Below are 23,914 nucleotides of genomic sequence, written 5' to 3'. Positions count from 1 at the left end.
GAGTACGGAGTAACTCAGTACATTATAAGTAAAGTCTGTGGGGCCCACCGTGATATACGTGTTTTATCGAAGCCGTCCGTTTTACCTGCTCGTTTTAAGGATATTGAAGCGAATCCAAAGCTCAAGTGGACCACGCCGCAGGAAACAGTGGCCATGATCACGCCTATTGATGAAACCTTCCTAGGGTTCCCAGATATGTTTATTTGTAGAGTCAATGCCCAATGCCCTACGGCGGGCGTTCAGTGAGAAATGGGCTTGTATCCAACACTCAATTAGGCCACGTGGCAATAAAACTGTAGGCATTCGGTGAAAACCGTTAAAACATTCTTACGGCCGTAAAAGTTTTGTACGGGGCTATATTTTTTTGTGTTTTCACTTCGTACCGTTGGGAATGAACTTTTAAGTGATTTTTATAGCATATAAACATCAAGGTGAAGCCCACTAAGGTTTCAACAGTAGGAATTTCTTTCCTCAATTTGTCCTCTGGTGTGGCCTGTTTGAGTTTTGTATCCACCTAATTTTTGGTCGCAAATTCTAAAATGACTTAGCAAAATGGATGGATGGAATGAATTTCTCACGTACATTTCAGTGGGCCCCACCTAGCATCCTTATGCGGTGACTTCTTGCAAAAGGCTTGGACAAGGATGCTAGTTGGGGCCAATAGAGATGTTAGTAAGAAATCCATCCCATCCATCCATTTTGAAAGATCATCTTGGGACGTTGGACAAAAACTGAGGTGTATCCAACACTCAAGTAGGCCACATGAGAAAAAATAGTGGGCATTTAGTGAAAACTATTGAAGCATTCTTATGCCCATAAAAATTTTGTATAGGGATATATTTTCAATGTTTTCAATTCATCCCGTTGGGAATGACCTTATAAACAGTTTGGATAGCATATAAACATCAAGGTGGAGCCTAGGAAGGTTCTCAAATTTCCCTCTTATGTGACCTCCTTGAGTTTTGTATCCACCTAATTTTTTGTCGCACATTGTAAGATGATCTAGCAAAATGGATAGATGGAATGGATTTCTCACGCGCATATCAATGGGCTTCACCCAACATCTTTACGCATGAACTTCTTGCAAAAGGTTTTTCACAAGAAATCGGCATCCTATCTTTCTAGCGAAAAATAAATTAGAGACGGTTTTTGAGGTATTTTAAAATTAGTGCCAAGCGTTTCAAAAAGTTAATCAAATAACTATCCAACGTCTAAAGTTGATAAGCATGGTGTACACTTGTATACTATATTTTTTAGAAAGTTAAAATTGCTCTTAACATGGGTAAGTAAAACTAGAGAGGTATCTTTCAACTCCTCATTTTTCTTACTCCGATTTCCCGGTTACTTGTTGCCATGCCCTCCATCAATCTCATCTCTCATCAATCCTCTTATCTCTCATCTCTATCCATTGACATCTCTTCATCTCTCCGCTGACAATAATTTAATCTTCAACTCAATTCTTCATGCTATTGTCACACCACCTACATCTCTTTGTCGTCATCTGATATGGATTGGGGTTTTCATTAAGGTTTGCTTGATTCGAGCTTAGGTAGTGTGCATTTGACATGGGATTTTCATTAGAGTTTTGCTTTGCTCGATTCAACATGGAACTTTGTCGATTGCTCTTCTAAATTTGTCCTTCAACAGGATTTTGCTCTAATACATTGATTCAACATGGAGCTTTGTTAAATTGACATAGATCTTTATCGATTTCAAATGGGGCTCTTCTAAATTTGGTTTGCAATATAATTTTGCTCTAATTCATTGCCTAATTCAACATTGGACTTTGTCGATTCAGCATGGGGCTCTTCTAAATTTGGCTTGCAATAAGGTTTTGCTCTAATTCATCGATTCAACATAGGGCTTTGTTTAATCAAATGGGCATTTGTTAATTACACATAGGGCTCTTCTAAATTTGGTTTGCAATAGAGTTTTACTCCAATCCATTGGCAAATTCAACACGAGGCTTTATTGATTCAACTTGAGGCTTTGTCGATTCAACGTGAGGTTGTTTTGCATTTGGTTTACACTTAGGGTTTAGGGTTTTGCTTTTATTAGTTGTTGAAATTCACATGTGGCTTTAGTTTGCACACTTGTAATTGAATATGCAGTTAAGGACGATTAAACATAATGCTATTGTGATTGTGATTTGCAACTATGGTTTAGGATTTAGTGTTTTCCCTTAACCTAATGCCCAAATCAACATGGACTGTGTTGAATTGACGTGGGGTCGTGTCCAATCGACATGGGGTTGTTGAATATAAATCCACATTTATTCTATTACACAACTGAATAGAAATCTACATCTGTTTTCTTACTCATCTAAATACAAATCAATATTTGCTTCATATGGCATCTAAATAGAAATCCACAACCGAATATATTCGATTCAATTGCTTAATTCAGCTTGTTATTTACTTTAGGAACACATTTGCTTCATATAACACGATGCTTTACTTTAGGTTTATATTTGATAATGCATTATATCAACTATAATCTTCTTCTTCTTCTTTTTTAACATTGTTAATATTGAATTTTGTTGCTGGTACTATGTTATTATATGTTTAGTTCCTAATTTTTTATTTACAATATCTTACTATTAGTTAGTCTCTCAGATATTATTAAATTATGATGATTTAGTTCAACTACTTAGTTACTTGAAGGTTGCATGCCACTTTGCTTCATGTATGTATTTGTTAATACTTCATGTCAACTATACTCTTTATATGTATATTTATTAATGCTGAATTTTATTGCTAACATTCTATTAATATTTTATTCACTTTTGATTATATTGTTATTACTCTACTGATAATGCATGCATTTAATTATACCAATTAGTGATATGGATTCTTACTTAAATCAACCCATACATTTAAGAATTCATGTAGAATATTATATATTGTTGAATCTCTATTACAAATTTGTACACCTTAAATATATTTTAAGCACATTATTATAGTTATTCGATTGAAAATGTTATTGCATATGAATTCTTAAGTTGTCTAGTTTATAAACAGCTCAGTATCATATCATGTACGTAATTTGTCATTCTCACTGTTTTCATGCAATATGAGATTCGACACATCGCCCTAATCTTCTTTGGATGTACGTTTCTCTATTAATTGATCGCCTCCTCCGTGAATAATGAATTATATGAATGTCATGAAATCAATAGAGAATTATTCATATATTTGAAAAATCATGGAGATGTGTTGTTAAAATTTCGACTCACATGAAAATAAGGGGAGGTCAGTACATGCTATGGTACTGAATGGGTTTATGACTACGATAGTTGATAGTTAGAATGACTCTAGTTTAAAATAATTGTGTATTATGAGGATTAAACTATTTTTTAAAGGTATGGTGTATACATTTTAGGTGATAAATATGACATAGTTAGACATAATCGTGGTAGCTCAAGTGAATTATGGCAGTAAACTCAGTATAGATTGTACGAGTGGTAAAATGCAATACGATAGTGGTAAGATGGAATAATATGATTTAGATCACAATAAATTATCATTTTTGGACATTAATAGATTGTTTAGGACTTAATGTAATGTAATAATACAGAAAATATCAAAATTAAGTATAAATTTTCACACACCAATCCCATAGAAAAGATGATAGAAATATATACTAACTAAGAGATGTTAGAAATATTTAATTATTACAATAATGGGAAGAGAAAGTAGAAAGTTTTTGTTATATTTTTTTTTAAAGAAATAATGTCATAATGATGAATGTGAGGATGAAAGTGATAAAGACTCAGGCACCTCGAAAGGCGAAGAGGATGACGTTGTGATCGGCTTAGTAGAAAAAGAGGACGTTGTTGATTTTGATGAATTAATAGATTTAGATTCAGTCCATGATTCAGAAGACGTAAACGATAATAATGATTTTTATGTAAAAGATGAAGATGATGAGAGTCATGATTTTATCAAGGATGAACTCAACTTTTTTTTAAAAAAAACAAGAATTTGGTAGTATCGATGCATTTCGTATGGCATTTAGGCAATATAGTGCGAGTAGAGGAGTAAAATTGAAATTTCATAACAATGATTGAATAATGTTTATTATATATATTAGTCTATTTATGTTTTTTACTTTATTAATGTATGAGCTGCTAAATGTTGACATGGATCTAGTAAATAAAAGGAAGTTTTCCGTAGCGACTTTACTCATGTGGAGCAAGGCCAATAAATGGGTACATGGCAAAGACTCCTAATAATTATTAAAGATGAAATAAATTTTTACTTCAATTGTATGGTCATGATTAACCTTTAATGTGAACTTTGGATCTTTGTATTCTCATGGGTATCTCAATATTGTCTCTTTATTTTAAGATTTAAAATGATTCTCTTTTAGATTATATATATATATATATTCTAATTTAAATGCTTATGAGTTTAAAGTTTAATTTGGCATGTCTTGTTTTTTTATGAATACAGATTGTTGGAAAGAAACTTATCAATACACACATCCGACACCTTTACAACAATGTTTACAAAGTTGCGCTATGGGAATTGATGGGGATTTCATTATTGTTTATTGTGTAAGGGATGGAGTTGATTGGGATTTGCATTCAATTGAGTAATGAAATAAATGTATATTTGTATTTATTCGTGTAATGCAACACACACACATATATTTGTATTTAGATGTAAGATGGAACAAATGTAGATTTATGTACGTTTTTGTGATAGAATAGAATATTTGTATTCGGTTGTGTGATAAGCAGATGTAGGTTGGTATTGGGTTCTATGATATAATAGCTTTGTAGTGCCTAACTGTGATGTATGTGTATTATCCACATCATCCATCCATTTCACTAGCTTATTTTATGCTTTGAGACAAAAAATAAAAATAAAAATGAAGCACATTTGTTGTTCCAGTGGACCGCATCATAGGAAACAGTAATAAAATATCTTAGATGGTCCTAGAACACGTATGCAAGCCTCGAGCCTCACCATTATACATCTATATTATCCATATCGTTCATCCATTTGATTAGTTCATTTTACACCATAGCTTGAAAAGTAAGTGCATACAGCATCTAGTGGACCACACCAAAAGGATGGTATTGGATCAGTAATGTGGGCCCTACCATGATGTATGAATATTATCCATGGTGTCCATCAATTTTGCCATCGCATTTTATGTCATGGGCCAAAAAATGAATCATAGCTAACGATTTAATGGACCATATCATAGGCAACAACGTTAACCGTTGAAATCTTCCTAAGGGCCATAATGATGATAAGGTCACACATCCTGGATATAGGGAAATTATAAATATTGACTCACCGTACGTACTTCAGTGGCCCCTACAAAGTTTCTAATGGATGCATTTAATTCCCATATTCCTATTGTGTAGCCCACTTGAGCTTCTACTGTAGGGTCCTCTCATGGCAGACATCCCAAACCGACTTTGCAAGGTGGATGGACGGTGAAGATTACATCAGCAATGTCATTGACCCCACAAAAGTTAGCTTCCAATAAAGCTCCATTAATGAAATAGTCGGCAACTCTACGAGGTCAAAATCATCACATTTCAAAAAACATGAATGCATGATTTTCGTCAAAGTCAAAGAGGCATTTATCTTTCTATATTTTAAAAACTAAAGGCAATGAAATTGGAATAGATCAAAAGTAGATTTATTTTTTTTCGATAGGCCAAAAGCAAATCAAAACCCTTATTTGTAATATAACTTTCGAACATTAATGAAAACAAAACACAAATATCAGCTTAATCCAAAACTTCCATAACTCTCGAGAAGTTTTCAACCATAGGTGTTCAGTTCACACTATATCCTGTGGTGTAGCCCACTTGAGCTTTGGATATGCTTAAATGTTGGGTGTATGCCCATAAAAATGAATGGATGAAGTGGATAAGACACATATTACATGAGCCCCACGAAATTTGCTTATAAACTTTATGGGCCCACCGTGATATATGTGGGCTCTATAGAGTTTACTTTATATGCAAACTCTTTGGGCCCTACCATGATATATATGTCTTATCCATGCCATCTGTTCAATTTGGTGGCTAACTATAGGGCATGAGCCAAAATTGAAACATATCCAAAGCTCAAATGTACTACATGGTAGGAAACAACGAGGATAATGACAATCATCGTTGAAACCTTTCTAGGGTCCATAGTGATGTTTATTTGTAACCTATTCATATGGTCACTGAGACATAGATGAAGGGAAAACGCAAATATTATCTTGATCCAAAACTTTTGTGGCCCCAAGAGGTTTCAAACAGTATGTGTTCAATTTACATAGTTTGTTGTGGTGTTATTTACAACCGATTTTGGCACCCTAACTTGGTTCAATAGAAAATTATCATATGGTGACACTGTGTTTTACACACATGAAAGTTGTACTCACACTTGAAGAGATCTACAATTGATCTCCATTCGGCGTTATGTATTCCATCACTAATGCGATGACATATACCCTTATACACACCTTTAAGAGAATGAATCGTTGCATGCCATGTGGCCATGTTTATCGTGCCCAATTAATAGAGCAGCATATCTAACAAAACAATAAGAAGACCCACTGAGAATGGATCTAATCACGTATATTGTGATGATATTCTCGCTGAGGCCGTCTCTCGCAAACCTATTAAAATGGGAGATCTTCCCAAAGATGTTCAAAGAGCTAACAATGCTTGAGAAGGTTCCAAATATTAGGAGATTAGACTAGTGTATATGCAAATCTGATTGCGGATTTGTCCCAGATAAGGAGAGACAAACACATCATGATGATGATCTGATCCCAAGTTGTGATTCAATTGGAATAAAGAGAATTAGATAACTAGATCCGATCCGGTGCGATAACATATCGGTATCAAATTTCAAATACAACTTCACTCCAAACCATCACCTTACGGATGGTTAAATAGTAAGAGGTGATTTGATCTGGATTGTCCAATACCTCGAAGTTGACAAGGTGGGCCATCAACAGAGATGTTGATTGGTCATGGCCGGCCCAGGTCTAACCCTTGAAGATCGTGGGTCTTGGTATGATTGTCTTCATTAAAGAAACTTTGGTGAGTCCAGACCTGATCTTTGGTGGATCACGAACATCTCCGTGAAGGATCAACTATAAGAAGAAAATCAGAGAAGTCGCCGAGTCCGGATCTGGCTGGAGAACATCCTTCCCAATCCAAGTCACCAATGCCAAATTAATCAAGGATATCCTCGTATCCAAAACTGCGACGTGAGGACAAAGGATTCAGAAGCAACAAAGAAGCTCAGCGAGAGGGGTTTTCATAGCTTCGATAAGGCCATAAAAGGGGCAAACAAAGAAGAGATCGATGCCCCATGCCAAACACATATATCTACTTTATATTTATCTTTTCTTAGTTTAACTTAACATAGGTAGCCACTACTTAGTGGCTTTAGCTATATTATCTTAGGAGTATGAGTAAATATCATCAACTGTAAGAAGTTGTCAAATGATGTTCAATTGAGTTCCATTTCAGATGCTCATACCAATCTGGTCACATCCTGCTAACCACCTGACTCAATCGTCTATTCCGATAGATGTATCAGGTATTTATATTTATTTCTCGTTTTTATTTATATGATTGATTGTTACTCTTTCAATTGTAATAGACTATACATTTTAAATATTAATAAAGATCAATATTGTTTTGCTTTATTTTATTTTTCTATACATTCTTATTTATTTGAAAAACATACAAATCTAAAGACTGGTGGAAGAAAACGTTTTTCAGTTTGTATACTCACATTTATTGTCACAAGGCTAAAAAAGAACTCATTTGAAAGGGCTAACCCCTATCTTTTCGCAAGGCAAAAAAAACTCATTTAGAGTGCAAACCAGTGGATGAGAGGATATTTAGATTCCATCCGGTCTTCAATTTGGTCCATCACGATGTGGGAGATACTAACAATCAATCTAGACTTTCACCTACATGTGTGGTATAGTTTGATTAAATTGACAACATCAATGTAATCTACCTGTGCTTTGAATATGTTTCAATGTTGGGCTCATGCCCTCAAATGAGCCGATAAAATGAATGGATTGCATGGATGAAAAACATATATTACAGTGGGACCCACAGAGCTTACTCAGTACAGTAGTCCACTGAGTTACTCAGTAAGCAATCCTCTTCTCAGAAGGTGTAACCCGTGACCCCACGAGATGTGGGGCCCACTGTGATGTCCACCTGACGCTTACTCAGTACACCCGTGAAAACCAGCTGGGGCCACAGAAGTTTCCCAGCAGGCTGATATTTGTGTTTCCTTGGACGCAGATTGCCTACTGATGCTGCCGGTAGCCAATGATGCTATGTGGGCCCCACCATGATATATGTATTTCATCCATGCGATTTATCTATTTTTCAGATCATTTCTGTTAAGATCATTTATGGCATGAGCCCTAAAACAAGACTGATCCAAATCTCAAGTAAACTACACAATAAGAAATACAACTGTGATTGAACACCCACCATTGAAAACTTGCCCACTATGATGTTTATTTGCCATCCAATCTATTGACCAGGTTACACAGACTTTGATAAAGGGAAAACGCAAATATCAGCTTCATCCATAACTTTTATGGTACCCAATAATTTTTTAATGGTAGACGTTCAATCACCATGGTTGTGGTGTGGTCCACATGAGATTTGCATCCACTTCATTTTTGGGCTCATGCTATACAGTGATCTGAAAAGAATGGATGGACAGGATGAATAACACAAATACATCATGGTAGGGCCCACAGAGCACCCTAGTAGCTATTGACAGCATCATTAGACAATCCACATCCATTTCCCTTATTCATGAATAAAAAAGGGCTTTGATGGTGGCATTTACCTCCTCCTGTTTAAAATGGTAGGGTTTTTTTTTTTTCTCAGATCCTACTGTGAGTCGTTAAAATAAAATTTTAACAGAGTCAGGAGCTATAGATCATACTGTCTCGTGGGTATGATCAGCTCAATCCAAAGGAAATTATGTGGAAGCTTTACAAATTATTACGAAGCAACACAGAGGATTTGGCTCAATCCAAAGGAATTATGCAGAAGCTTTATAAAATTATTATAAAGCCATGCGAGGCTTTGGAATATTATTCCCAGCACTCAGACCATTGTAGGATTTCACCACCTATGGGTACTCGAACCCTGACCAGGTGTTGAAACTAATGGGAGTCTACCACCGCAGCAAGAGTAATTACCCATACCTAAATATGCCTATGATGCATTACATGTGGCATTTATATTATTATTATTATTATTAGTTTATTAAAACTACTGGGAGTCTAACACCAGCTCTTTAAAATTGCACATGTGGCATTTATATTATTATTATTATTTTATTTATTACTTATATTAAGAAGTTAATCCCGTTACATTAACTATGAATTTTGTAGGGGTAAGAACTTTTGTGGCTTGCCTGATGAATGAATGGTTTAGTGTAAGGTACCGCTTGGTCAAGTGAAAAATAAAGTTTAAAAATTAATTTAGATGTTGAAAGCTTAAACTATTGAATTTAAATATTTACAAGTATTAAAAAAATTCTACGTTACTTGTCTGAAAAAAGTTATAATATTTAAAAATATATACTTTTTTCTTTTACAAAAACTTATTTGATAAAAACAAAAAATAAATGTCTGAAAATTGATAATTTACTCTATTTGCTTATTTCTCTATTCTTTACCTAATATAAAACAAGATTGCTACTGTGATTGTCCAAATTTAGAACACCTGTGCCCACATTCACATGCATCTATGGAAGTATTGCCCCAACACAGATATTTCGGTGCCCAAGGTTATTTGGGGCCCACAAAGATGAGCTTAAAAAATCCACTCCGTCCATCTATTTTGCAAGTCCACATTAAAATACTAGTCTAAAAATTAGGATCCAAAACTCATGTTAGCCATACCACACAAAATAGTGGTATGGATCACTTGAGTTTTGGATCTGCCTTATTTTTAGAATCCTATCCTATTGTGGTCTTTTAAAAAAGATGGACGGAATGGATTTGTCATGGCCATATCTGTAGACCTGGATATGGATGGATCCTCGACTGTGGTCCACCCTGATGTTACGTCCACGACATCCAACTGTTTTGTAAGCTCAATTTAAATTATGATCCTAAATATGAAGGAAATCCAAATCTCAGGTGGACCACGCCACAGGAAAGAGTGGTGATTAACCATTATTAGTATCTCATGGGCCACAAAAGTTTTGGATCGAACTATATTCTTGTGGTCCTTCATCCAGGTCTTTGTGACCTTATCAACAGGTTGGATGATAAAAAAACATTCTGATGATCCTTGAGAAGTTTTTAACGGTGGATCAATCATCCATTGTTTCCTGTGGTGTGGTCCACCTAAGATTCTGATCTGTAACATTTTTAATATCTTTACCCGAAATGATCTGTCAAATCAGATAAACATCATAAATGTAAGGAGCATAGATTACGGTGGGCCCATGGTTTGGTCGGTGGATCCGGTTATGAACGGTAGACGGACCCAGCAGTAGCGGATTGTTTGATGACACTTTCGTGTCATCAAAATATGGGCCATGCACACACACACACACTGTAGTAAAATGAGCTGGGGAAATGAATGGATGGAGCCGATAAAACACATATATCATGATGCTCCACGGAAATTAGGGATGGAGGAAACCCTGAACCTGCACCCGGCTGCAGGTAATCCGCGTCGAGTTCATCGCGGTGTGGCTAGTAGATGTGCTTCAACAGCGACCTTGGAGCTAGCAATGTGGGTGGGTTTTTGATAGAGGTGGGTAGGATTCGACTTGACTCGTCAGATTTGACTCGACCGAGCCGGTCGGATCTGATCTGACCCGAACCGAAAGCCAGGGTCGGATCGAATAGACCCACTCGGATATGATGTTAAACCGAGTCGAGTTCGGGTCATGTAGCAACTTAATCCGATCTAATTCGAAATCCGATCAGATCGGATTCGGTCTGATTCAGATTGGAATTGGGTAGTATAAAGTCAGTTTTTACTTTTTTAAAAAAAAAAAAAAAAACTTTTACTTCATCTACCCAAACCCTAACACAACCTACAGCTCAGCCAACTTTCTCTCCTCCTTTCTCTCCCTCTCTCTCTTGATTTCCTTCCTCTCATTCTTTCTCTCCCTCTTTATCTCTCGATTTCCCTCCTCTCATTCTTTCTCTCACTTTCTCGCGATTTACTTCTTGTTTCCTTCTTAGCATTAGAGTATCTGGCTCGGCTTGATTCAGTCCAGTCCGAATCAACTAGATAAACTCAACTCGATCTGACTCGGTTTCCCTAATCGAGTTGGATTCAGTTCGTGTTAGGCCAGTAAGAAATCGGTTCGGATCGAGTCAGCCATACTGGACTTGGTCCTAAATCGGATTGAGTTCAGGTCAGTAGCTCGCAAAAATCGGTCAAGTCGAGTTGAACCTAATCCGGTCCAACTTGACTGGATGCCCACCTCTAGTTCTTGACATTAGTACCCATCTTGATGTATTTATTGTATATCCAAGCTCTGCTCTCCTGTGTTGGGGTCCACTTGAGCTTTAAATCTGCTCATTTTTGAGATCGAGCCCCTAAAATGATATGGAAAAATGGATGGACGGCATAGATAAAACACATACATCATGGTAGGGCCCACAGAGCACTGACCACTAGCTAGCCAAACCACGTCCAGGTCCTTAGATCAGGGACGTTGGATCGCGCTCGCGAGAAACGAAGAACTCGAGTATATACGTGGCGATGTACAAATATTCTTGAAGCCTCTGCTTATCCGCTACTATCCCTGCTAAAGAGTTTAGCGCTCCCCCCTAGCGGATAAAAAAATCCAGTCTCCTTCGCATTTCCAATCTCATTTCTGGTTCGTTTTCCTATACTTCTGAAAATCTGTAAATTTCTCGACGTGTATCCGATTTCATCTGCATTTTCTTTCAAATGAGGTGGATTTTTTCGGTTTTCTTCCCTCTCTTGTTTGGATGATTATTTTCGCGCGGGTCTTGTTTTTCTGATTCGTTTGAACTTTTTTCCCAGGAGAAATCTGGAATTTCTTACTTGATTTCGAAAATTCATGTTCTCTCTCTTTCAGATATTGTCGACAGCTTTCGAGTCGAAAACTTGAGATTTTTTAGTTTCCTGGCGCTTAGATTCTCTGAGAAACTCTTTTTTCTTTTTTTCTTTTTCTTTTTTTTTCTTTGATTTTCCCAGATCCTACTGCAGAAATCGGCAAATTCATCGCTGGAATTCTTCTATTTTCTTTCGGAGTTCCCATTAGTAGTTGAAATTCTACATTTTCTCGATTTTTACTATTTAGATTCGATTTCTGTTTTTTTGCTTTTGTCCTTTTACATCACGTAAGCTATGAGATTCTTCTTCATATCTGTTATTTTTTCTGTCTTTTGAGAATTTTCTTGTAGGATTTCCATGGCTACTGTACAGTTCCCGGGTGCTTCTGCAACAAGGAGCTTGCCACCTTATGAAGGACTCCGCCCGTCCATGGTTAGGGTTTCTTCGGTCGGGCCTTGCAGTGTAGGGCTCAACAGGAGGCATTTCCAAGGTCTTGTTGTCAGGGCCGTCACCGTTGATGCCCCAGAGGTCTTTCTTAATTTCCCTTTTTGTGTGTATTTTTCTCCATTTCTTTGGATCTTTAATTCGTTGTTGAGGTTGTATTTCTGATTTTAGGTTGTTGAAAGTAATGCACCTCAAAATCTTTGTAGGTTTCCATTTTGAAGTGAAATGTATGATTGCATTGTATTGAGGAAAAAATAGGGGATAGAAATGTAATATTGAAATTATTCTGAACAATTTATTTGTTTTCAAAATGAGTTTCGCTTGAACCCAAGGCAACAATGAAGTAGTGAAACACAATAGGTTTTTGAATTATGGATGAGTAATGTTTTATATAGGGTTACATGGTCCTTTTTGCTGCATTTTATATGAATAAACCACCCCCTGTTGTTAAAACCAATGGGGTTTCAATGAATCATCCTGATGGAAATTAAGGTCACTTTATAGGATATGACTACTTCCCATTTGAAACTCGAAATCCATCTTGAATTGCCACAAATTAGATAATTCATTTCAGTTGCAGCAAAGTAAAGAAGATAGGGAATAATAATAGGATCGTAGGATAAAGAAGGATAAATAAACACATGGAGTCTTGCCACAAGAAGCTGGAGGAATCTTGCCCCTCGAGTTAGAAATGTCCCAATTCTAAGAAATTCCAAATGTAGGAACCGAAAAAAGGTTCTTCATTCAATTGATTTGTCTTCAATGCTTCATACGAATGACAATATATCGCATGAGTACATAAAGCTGCAAAAGAGACCACGACTCAGATGGTATTTGTCCTTGCTTCCCATATCTATTGCTTGATTCCGTCTACCCTACAAGTAATTTGGATAATGTCAAGAAGTAGATCAAATGAGGAATAATTTCTTCCTTTTCTAAATATAACTGGGCAGCCAATAGGGGTTGTGCGGCTGTAGGTAGGGTTGTCAATGGGTCGGGTCCTATTGTACCCATATCTAGGCTAACCGAGTGTGGTTCTTGCCAGTCTTGGGTCCTTTCAGGTCTGCATCTAGATCTTGAAGACCTAGACACGAATCAGGTCAGCTTTAGGTACACACCAGTCTTTGGATTGAGCTTTCGGGAAAGATAAGAGCATTTAAATGGTTGGGCCCACCTGATGGATGGATTAGACCTCCCACGCGTATGCCAATTTGAGACACTCATGGTGTGTAAAACCTCATTTCTTTTGCTTGAATTCGACCCACACCCAAAGCTTCATCTGTGCCCAATCCCACTGATCAGCTCATTCTTAAAGCCATTTTTTTTGCCAACATATGTCTCTTCATTGGTACTTTTGAGAACTAAAACATATGAGATGGCTATCCTGACACTTAAATCCCACAAATTGTCAATGATATCATCCAACCTTTCCGCGCGCGCGCGCACAAACACACACGTACACTAGAAAAAAAACTCCAACCTCTATGCAGTGTTCAAAGTATCGGTATTGCTACAAGTTTCGCTGGCTAGGGATACGGAAGCAATATTGATATTGCTGTTAACTGGAAATGCAGGAAAACATAGAAAAATGGTAGAATTTTTAGTGAAACTTCAGGAGATGCTAAAATACACATATTTGCATATTTTAAAAAAAAAAATTTACAAAAAGAATGCATACACAATAAGTTTTCATTTAATGAGGACTTAAAAGCATGTATTGTCGTAAGAAATAGTCTAACCATCCCATCGATCTCATCTAACCGTCCAATCATCCATCCAACCTTCCATTGATATTGCAAAATATCAACAACTCACAATATTTTGCCAAGAAATCATCAACAACTGGAAAAAAAAATGAAACATTGTGGTCTTGATATCGAGCATGTTGCGATAATGATAATATTGAGATATTATCAATATTAGCAACGATAAATTAAAAACTGCATACAACAATGTGCTCATAAAAAAAATTGAAATAGACGTTTATATATATATATATATATATATATTTAAAAGCAAACTTTCTGTGATATTTCTACATTGATGATATTGTTGAAATATTGCCAATACACTTGTGATACAAGCATGATTACATAGTCAAAAATATTGACGGTACGTTGGCAATATAAGCGATGCCTGGAATTTACACAATTGAAAATATTGGCGATGTCGATACATTGCCGATATTTAGAGATACATTGTTGATGTCTGAAATTTCTGAACTACTGGTGTTATCGGTATCACTACCAGTGTTATCGGTATCGCCAAGCTAGAGATAACGATAATATCGAAGATATTTCGATAACATTGGAGATAATTCAAACAATGCCTCCATGGGCCAGCCTTGGATTTAGCCTAATTAATAGCATTGTAGGAATATATACTTCAATGATTGCAAGTATGAGATTAAAATCCATAATAGATTTTACAGCTTGCCTAAGGGTCATCCCCCTGGCAAAATTGGAATCCCTTATACCAATAGACTTGGATAATTCAATCAAAATCACACTGGTGCTATCTCCTACCACTCCAAATACTCTTGTAGTGTCGAAGTTGAAATTGTATGGATTATTTAACACGATATCACAGCTCATGGAAGCTTACAGAGCTTAAAATTATGGCTAAGTCCTAGATATGGGGTGAATAGGACCACTTAAAATTATTTACCAAATAATTCAATTAAGTGAATCCAAGTGCATAGACTACAAGAGAGACAACTAATTGAGCAAAGTAATCTAAGGGGTGAGATATAAAATATCAATTGCGCGTGCTGCAAATTAAGTGCCTAGCGTACACTCTAATCATGCATCCATATGAATTAAACAAATACAATCACAAACAAGAATAAAAATGCATCCACGTAAGCAATCGCAAACACAATGATGTATAGTGGTTCGGTTAAGTACCTACTCTACTCTCGGCGGACGCACTCAAACTTGAGTGTACCGGATTTCACTATCTTGATGGCCTTCAATAGGTTAACCACAAACCTTTACAATCCTACACAAAGATCTACACGTACACACCCGTGTTGGTGACGGTCATACATAAGGACCTACTAAAGTATTCAAAATCGGTTACGTAACAGCCGTTACATAATGGTAACGATCATAACCGTTATGCGTTATGGGGTCGAAACGGCCGTTACAAAAAAACGAGCCGTAACGGTCCAGTAACAGTTTTTTCAAAAAAAAAAACCGACTGTAATGGTTTTCTATAAGCTAACCACACGTATCCACCATGTTCGTGTCTCTCTTGGAAACTTAGTTTTCTATAGGCTAACTACGAACCTACCCAGTCTTAATCCAAGTACCTACGTATACTCCCGCCAGAGACTCCCACGGAGACTAACACATACAAACCCGTGTCCGGTGAATTCAAGTTTGGGTTACAAACTCTATACTCAATTCCACATAGGAAAAGAGTATGCAATGGACTCTAAATAATAACCCTTACTTGGCTAGATGAGCCCATTTGTAGCGCCTTTGAGATGCGTCTTCAATCTTGAATCTGCTTTTTTGGTGCTCCCCCGATCTTTAAAGTTGATCTTCTTCCACTTACTCAAATTGGCTACCGGCAACGATTTTCCTATTGAGATGCCAAGGTAATGGGAGTTTGGTTGAATCTCTTACAACTAATGGTGTTAGTTGGTTTTGAGTGGAGATTCACTTAGATGGGTATTCTAGAGGATATAAACAAGGATTTTCCTATATGTTTGGTATCTAATCTCTAGAAATAGAAGAGTTCAAACACACCTTCATAATGGAGCTTGGAATGCTCATTAAAATGATTAATCACAAGAAGAGAGACATAAAACTCTTTGGTTTGGGGTCTAGGAGAGGGATAAAGAGTGAGGAATCACCTAGGTTTTGTTTTTACCAAAAACCCACCATCTTTGCAAAGATCCGAATGCCAAATATATAGAAAAAGTGCTCCAATGAATCTAAAAAGGCTAGTTATCGATTCTATCGATCGCACTTTTGATTCGATCGAGAAATTCCAAAAATTTCCAATTTGCTCGGTGGAATGGCCGTTTTCAATTCGATCGACTCGAATCGATGGGCTGTCAATTTGATTGACTGTTTTGTTGTTTTGATCTATAGGTCTGTCGATTTGATCTATAGGTCTATCGATTCGATCTACAGGTCTGTCGATTCGATCTATAGATCTGTCAATTCGATCTAGAGGTCTATAGATTCTCTAGTCCTCTATAAACCTTGATGATTAATGATTAAATTGATTCCCAAGGCTTGGAATAATAAAATAAGGTTTTCCTATTGAAGTATATCATCTAAAGGCTAGGTTGTTTTGGACCTAAAGGGTTCTAAGGATTAGGTTACACCAAGGCACTTCAATTTACCTGTTTGTTCACTCCTTGATGCTTTAAGTTTTCATGTGTCTTTAGTCTTCAGCTTCCAAAGGGCTCAACCGACTCACTAATACACTGACTCCTGTGATTGACAAACATATGCACTTATATGGGTTACTAAAATACCATTGAAATTGACTTTGATGACTCTTGAAGCTGCAGCGGACCACTGAGGAGAAGCCTGGATTTTCTTTAGAGACCATTATAAAACCTCCTCCTAATCCGAATTAGCATAACTAGAAGGGATGACTCTGAGCCTCCTGTCCAAATCTGCCCCCTACTTCGTCAAAGAGATGATCTTCTGAAAAATGATACCAATAGAAGCCATTTTCTGTCGAGAACTGCCAAGTTTCTTTCTAACCATATCGTGCCTGAACTGCATGAATTGCTATGCCCCAGAGATTTCAGCCAACAGAATGCCAAGTGCGTGCTACCCATGTGACATTCCAAATTTATCTAATATCTGTGCCCAAATTTGTTGTGCAAACAGACAATGAACAAGTAGACGATGGACATTTTCTTCACTTTTGCTTCATAGCGACATATATTCAGAGATATCATTTGCAGTTCCTCATGTGATTAATGGTTATGATCTTGTAAAAATTTTTTATCCATACAAATGCCCCAATTTTTTATGGGATTCAGTTGGCCCAGATTTGGGAAGTAGGTGAACTTTCTCCACCCGACAAATTATTAAAACAGATTTAACAGAGAACCCTTGATGCAGGACACTTAACCACTTCCTCTCCTCCCCTTGAATCTGAGGCTCAGATTCTTCTGTCCGAGCCATGAACTGGGATGCATGTGTTTTCAAGAAGAGATAACATCTCCATCAGCCCAGGGCCCCTTCATTTGATTAGTTGCCACTCATGCCATTCATTTGCTTCGTCATCATTTCCATCATGTCCCAAAGGTATTTCATTTGGCTCATCTCCCTCCGTCTGACGACTATAAGAATGCCTTCTTCTTGTGCATAATGGCAGATCTGAACGCATATCACAAACCTGGGCTATAGATCGTATTAAAACACAGTTCTGAATTTTGGAGCAAATCTGCCTCTTGGTTGGGTTACATATCACTAATCCGACTTGAAGATCATGTAATAGTGCAAATCTAAAATTTGGGTTAGGTCTGACTGTTGATTAGGTCACAGACAACCAATTTGACTTGAATATCGTCCAAAAATGCAGTTGCAAAATTTTGGGAGATCTGACCCGCCATGAAGATATCGTAAAAATGCTTTTCTGAAATATGTGCAGATTGCACTGTTGATAGGCTTATGGCTCACAGATCTGACTTGAAGACATGTAAAAATGCAGATCTGAAATTTGGGGCAGATTGGACTCTTTATTGGTCACAGATCACTAATCTGCCTTGAAGATGGTATAAGAATGCAAATCTAAATTTGGGGCAGGTCTGAACACTGATCAGGTCTCAGATGACCAATTTGACTTGAAGATTGTGCATGAAATGCAGACATGAAATGTTGAAGGATCTGACCGTTGATCGGTTTAAGGATGACATATCGATTGAAGATCATGCAGTTTTGGAATTTGGGGCATATTTCACCATTGATCAGGTTATGGATCACCAAATGGACTTGAAGATGGTTAATAGTTCAGGTATATGAAATTTGGGGCAGATCTGACTATTGATTGGTTATGGATCATGATCCGACTTGAAGGTCACATAAAAAAATATTTGAATTTCAGGGCAGATGGGTAAGAAAATCCAATTTGTGAACAAGAGATGAACATTGATCTTGAATATGGGCTAGATCCAATCATTGATATGGTCTCAAATAAGCAGATCGATTTATGGACAACATATGAATGTCAATCTTGAATATGGGTAGATCCCACTGTTGATTTGGCCACGGATGTCTTATTCGATTTGTAGGCAATGTTTGAATGATGACCTTGATCAAAACAGTGATCATGCCAGGGATCAACAAATCCGATTGATCTACACTGCCTATGAATGCTGATCATGACTATGGTGTAGATTTAAGAATTGATATGGGTTTGGATGTGATGGATCAGAGGATTGGTGGGTGTAAGGAAATTAGACATAGGGTCTTTTGGGTGGCAGCTAAGACTCCGATTAAAAGGGAGAAGTGGCTGTTAGGGTTTTGGAGATGGAAAGAAATGGTTAGGGATATATTTTGGGGATGGGAAAGAGGGCCGGCTAGATTTTGGGGGATGGGAAAGAGGGACGGCTAGAGTTTTCGGGATTGGAAAGAAAAGCAATGGAAAAAAGAGGAACTTGCTCCAGTACTGATTAATGCAACGCCTGGTTCCCTCTCTACCCTGATTTGCCTAATCCAATTATCTGATCCCAAACCCTAAACCATCTTGATTTAAAATAAAAAAGAAGAAGAAAAATCTAGGTTGATGGCAGCCTTCTCATGATTCGACAGACAGACAGACACACACCAAAAAAAAAAACTATGAATGTGGATGAAAGGGAAAGATCTAGCGACACATGGTAAGATAAAGAGGCAAGCCATGCCACCAACAACGCACCAAGAGTTCTCTCAAAAAAAAAAAAAAGAAAAAGAAAAACACTTTTTATTGGTAAAAAAGTGAAAAAAATAATTCATTACATGTTGAATCACATGCCCAAGAGGGGCTTATTTATATCTTGAAACAAATGACTAAACCCTAAAGGTGAAAGGACCAAAAGGCCCTCAAGCAATATTCACTAGTAGGCCCAAAAGTGAGGATAGTTTAGACTTCTTCCCTATTTGTTTTAAACATTAAACAAATGGAAAAGTCCAAGCCCTACTACCATATGTATGGGCCATGTGGAGCCATGTATGGCCATGTGAGGCCCACACATCTGACCATGTGGGACACATGGACTGGTGGTTTGCTTAAATCACTAAACCATTTCAGTTTTTTTATTTTTTTATTTTATTTTTTATTTTTATAAATTTATTTATTTACTTATTTTTGAATTGTTTCTAATCATATTTGTTTTGCTGATACAGCTCTGTAGCATGCATCACCCCATTGGGGCCTTCATGCACAGATTATCAGATGATCATACCTGTCCATGTCCTGGGCCCCATAACAAACAGTTGATTCTGACTATTTATAAATTAAATTTCCATCGGTTCACAATCAACTCCACATATCATTGGCTAGGATCATCCATTCTGTGTGATTATTAGATCGTGGCCCAGCCACCACGAAACACAGAAGGTTGACAATTCTGATAATCAGTTCTTGTTGGTTTCCTTCTGTCTTCATCTCTTTGACCTATCACACTTACCTTTTATCTAGTTCAATTAGGTTTAAACTTTTTTCAATGCCATATAATTTCTTTTCTTAATTCTGTTCATTCATTCATTCACCTCTGTTCCTTGAAATCTTACTGGTGTTCTCATGTGTCCTTTTTCTCTGTGTTATTTTACTTGTATTTACAGAAGCTTGGGGTGGTAGTGAAGCCGATTGAGAAACCAAGGCTGGTTCTGAAATTCATCTGGCTGGAGAAGAACATTGGTCTTGCCCTTGATCAGGTCATACCGGGCCATGGCACCATCCCTCTCAGTCCTTACTATTTCTGGCCAAGAAAAGATGCATGGGAAGAACTCAAAACTAAACTAGAGAATAAGCCATGGATTTCTCAGAAGAGGATGATTATTCTTCTTAATCAGGCCACTGATATCATCAATTTGTGGCAACAAAGTGGTGGGAATTTGTCGTAGATCTTCTTGTTTTGATTTGTAGTGGTTTTCTTGTTATTACGTTGTATGACAAGTTCTGCTCAACTTGTTGTAAACTGTAGGCTGGTTTTGGGTTGATTTATTTGTTTTCGTTCTGATTCTAATGGAATATGGAGTTCTTTTGCTCAGCAGTTATCTGAATCACATTTGTTTCTTCCAGGAAAACAAACTTCTATTAGGAATTGTCCATATCAACTAAATAGCTCTGTACGTTTCCTAATTTGATTGAGTTTCCCTGATTTCTGCTGGTTGATTTTTATGCTTTATTTTCATAGATTTTTAACTCTCTAATTTTTTATGTAGCAATGAGTTTTATTTATTTATTTATTTTTCCCTGCTAAGGGTGGATGTAGGATGTTATGCATTAGAGCTGTTTGGGTCCTTGTATTGGCCAATCCTGAATTGACAAATGCGATGATCCAAATGGGTCCTTGTTGTCTAAGCATAATATCTTGGTAGGTATTCTTTATATGTGGGGGTTCTATGTAAGTATTTATGATCTTATATGGTTATATTAGTTTATTTGAAGAATTTATCTCCTAATTCGGCTGTTCCTTCACTTCTGTTGATTGATGTTATCCTTTATTTCTGAAATTTTTAACACTCTCGAGGGGCTATTTGGATGCAATCAAGGTCGTAATTTAAAAGCTATACTACATGAAAACATGCTGGTGGTTTTTCAATCTCTGTTTTTTAAAAAAAAAAAAATTTTAAATGCATTTTTAAAGAAAGGAAAATTAATACAACATGTACAGTCAATATGACTGTTACTCAAGGATGGTCTATTGTTAGTAAAAGGGTTGAAAAGACTAGACCATATGTATACTAAAACATTTGTACGGTGCAAGTTGGAACGTGATATTTGCATGAGGTAATTGTTCTATATGTGCAACCTTCATGTTTAAGAACTTGTATGTGACACGTGTCAACCCATGTGTACATGCGCTTTACACAACCAGTGTCTCCGAACTAAGGATGATGTAATTTGGGTATTGGGACATACGTGAATTGCCGTGCATGGTGGGACTATGACTCAACTAGTGGATTGAAAAGAGGATGATATCATTTAGGTATTGGGAAGGACGGGATTTGTCTAGCCAGGTGGGACTGACCCAACTAGTGGATCAAAAAGAGGATTATGTAATTTGGGTACCGGGACAGTTGTGAATTGCATGTTATGGTGGGACTATGACCAAACCACTGGATCGAAAGGAGGAGGATGTAATCTGGGCATCAGTATGACAAAAATTCCCTATATAGGGGATTCCTGTAACTTCTTGTGTGGCATGATGAAAAACCGTGATGTGCACATGTAGGTATGTGGCTTGCATTGAAAAGGGTGAACTTGTTCTTCATTTCATGGGGGAGTTCGGATCCTCTGTTATATTCTAACAGGGATTCTCTGCTTGTAGCTTTACTATTGGTCCACGTCATCTGTTATTTTAAAAAATAAATAAAGAAAAAACAATTCTGAAAATATTAATAAAAGAAAAAAAATAGAAAATAGAAAAGGAAAGGAAAAATAACAGAAGAAAAGAAAGGGCCTGCGTCGGCTTCTCTCCTAACTCTTCCTCTTCTCTCCAACTCTCTCTTCCCTGTCAACTACTCTCCCAACATTCCCTCTTCCCTCTCAACTACTCTCCCAACATTCCCTCTTCCCTCCCAATATTTCTGTTTGTAACAGAGGATCCAGACTCTCTTCCTCTCCCAACATTTCTTCTTACTACAAATAGAGGTCCGGACTTGTGCCGATTTATGGTTGGTGCACAAACACTGTTGTATGCTGATGGGTAGCTGGAAGAGAGAGTGGTTGGCGGTAATGAAAGTGGATGCATCTGGAACGGGACTGCGGTTTTTGCTGCTGCTGCTCCTCTCTACGTCTCAAGGCGAAGAAATGCTAACCTACGCCTCCATCCCTCCTAACCTACGCCTCCATCCCTCCTTCGGTTAAGAACTTACACTGATTTACTGTTGCGAAATCCAGGGTTAATTTGTAAATTATGTTAAAATACAGGACTTAAATTGTAAATTTTGTACTTTATTTTTCGAAATAGTCCCTTCACAAGATTTGGCTTTGGCGGTAATTACTGCCAATTTTCCGTTTCTATAGTCTGGTAATTTTGTAAATTTCATTAAAAAACTGGGCTTTTTTGTTGCAGAGTGGAGAGCTGAATTATTATTATTATTATTATTATTTGCTGTAGGGGAATAATCATTGGGTCCTGAGCCTCAACAAATAGATATTTTGCTGAGGCGCAGGATTCCGTGCATGTGGAACCCATGGTATATTGATCCGGACCGCTGATATGATGGGGCCCACCGTGGATGGAGGATGCCCCGAATATCTTGAAAATTGCTTTGGGTCGGTTCTTGAATGTCCACTATCACTTACTAATGGTTTCTGTTTAAATGATTGAATTGGATTTTCTGCAACGTTTTAAATGAAGTTGACTTGTCCACTGTACATGTTATGTGGATTTATGCCAATCCAAGCCGTTCATATCATTGGTCCTAGTGCCGATTGGGCGTAGGTCAAAGATCGGGCTGATCAGATGACCCTAAACATCTGACCTTTGATTTGGCTCACAGACACCCTTTAACCATCAATTCAATGTCTGCCAATTGGATGATTAGGATCACTCATTTTAGTTTTTGGGCCATGACTGACCATCCAGAATAAGGCCATAATGGGCCACCTTTTCAATTGTCAATTAAATGTCTACCCGTTGCATGGTTAGGATTGCTTGATTTTGTGCTTTTGGGGGTTGTGCCCATATGACCTTAACCATTTGATTTTGGCCATGAGATTCAGTCCCCTGAACTCCTTCCTATGTGTCAATTTGATGTCCACCAATTGGATGTTTAGGATGGCTCCGTCGTGTGATTTTTGGGCTATGAATGATCATCCATAATAAAGCCAGGGTGGGCCGTGCTTTTAACTGTCAATTCAATGTCCACCAGTTTGATGATTAGGATCACTTGATCAACCGAAACTAAAACTCAACCAAAACCACTCCTTTCCGATGGGGAGTTGATTTGATACAGTAGACCGCACCAAAACTCAACCAAAACCACTCATTTCCAACTGATTTTTCGCCAAAAATCTAATAAGCGGGGTGGATTTCCCCGAAAATATCATTGTGGGGCCCACCGAACACGTCAGCGCAAGAAAATTTTCAAAATACGCATGTCGAACGCTGTTTTCTCCGTGAGCCATTTTGTGATCATAACAATGGTCGGTTGGATGATCTGGACCATCCAAAAGATCGGGCATGGGGTCTTTACCCCAGCCATGGAG

The 23,914-nt window shown here is 37.3% G+C and overlaps 1 protein-coding gene across 2 annotated transcripts; it reads left to right on the top strand.

Moving 5' to 3' along the window:
• Positions 1-11,713: 11,713 nt before the first annotated feature.
• LOC131221035 (small ribosomal subunit protein cS23-like) lies at positions 11,714-20,742 on the top strand. Of its 2 annotated transcripts, none has more exons than XM_058216119.1 (3): positions 11,714-11,870; positions 12,424-12,601; positions 20,317-20,742. In XM_058216119.1, exons 2-3 carry the CDS (start codon positions 12,431-12,433, stop codon positions 20,596-20,598), a joined length of 453 nt encoding a protein of 150 aa, XP_058072102.1. In that variant the 5' UTR covers positions 11,714-11,870; positions 12,424-12,430; the 3' UTR covers positions 20,599-20,742. The 2 variants fall into 2 exon arrangements, with proteins under 2 accessions (XP_058072102.1, XP_058072101.1); XM_058216118.1 differs by lacking the exon at positions 11,714-11,870 and adding an exon at positions 11,926-11,949.
• The last annotated feature ends 3,172 nt before the right edge of the window (positions 20,743-23,914 follow it).

The sequence above is a fragment of the Magnolia sinica genome, chromosome 12 (genome assembly GCF_029962835.1).
Source record: "Magnolia sinica isolate HGM2019 chromosome 12, MsV1, whole genome shotgun sequence".
In the NCBI taxonomy this organism is placed as follows: Eukaryota; Viridiplantae; Streptophyta; class Magnoliopsida; order Magnoliales; family Magnoliaceae; genus Magnolia; species Magnolia sinica.
This window is presented reverse-complemented; position numbering and strand designations above follow the sequence as displayed.

Bases quoted from the DNA above. Each gene is read 5' to 3' on its own strand.
- LOC131221035 (XM_058216118.1), top strand. The intron at 12,602-20,316 runs GTCTTTCTTAAT...TTGTATTTACAG, and splicing joins TCACCGTTGATGCCCCAGAG to AAGCTTGGGGTGGTAGTGAA.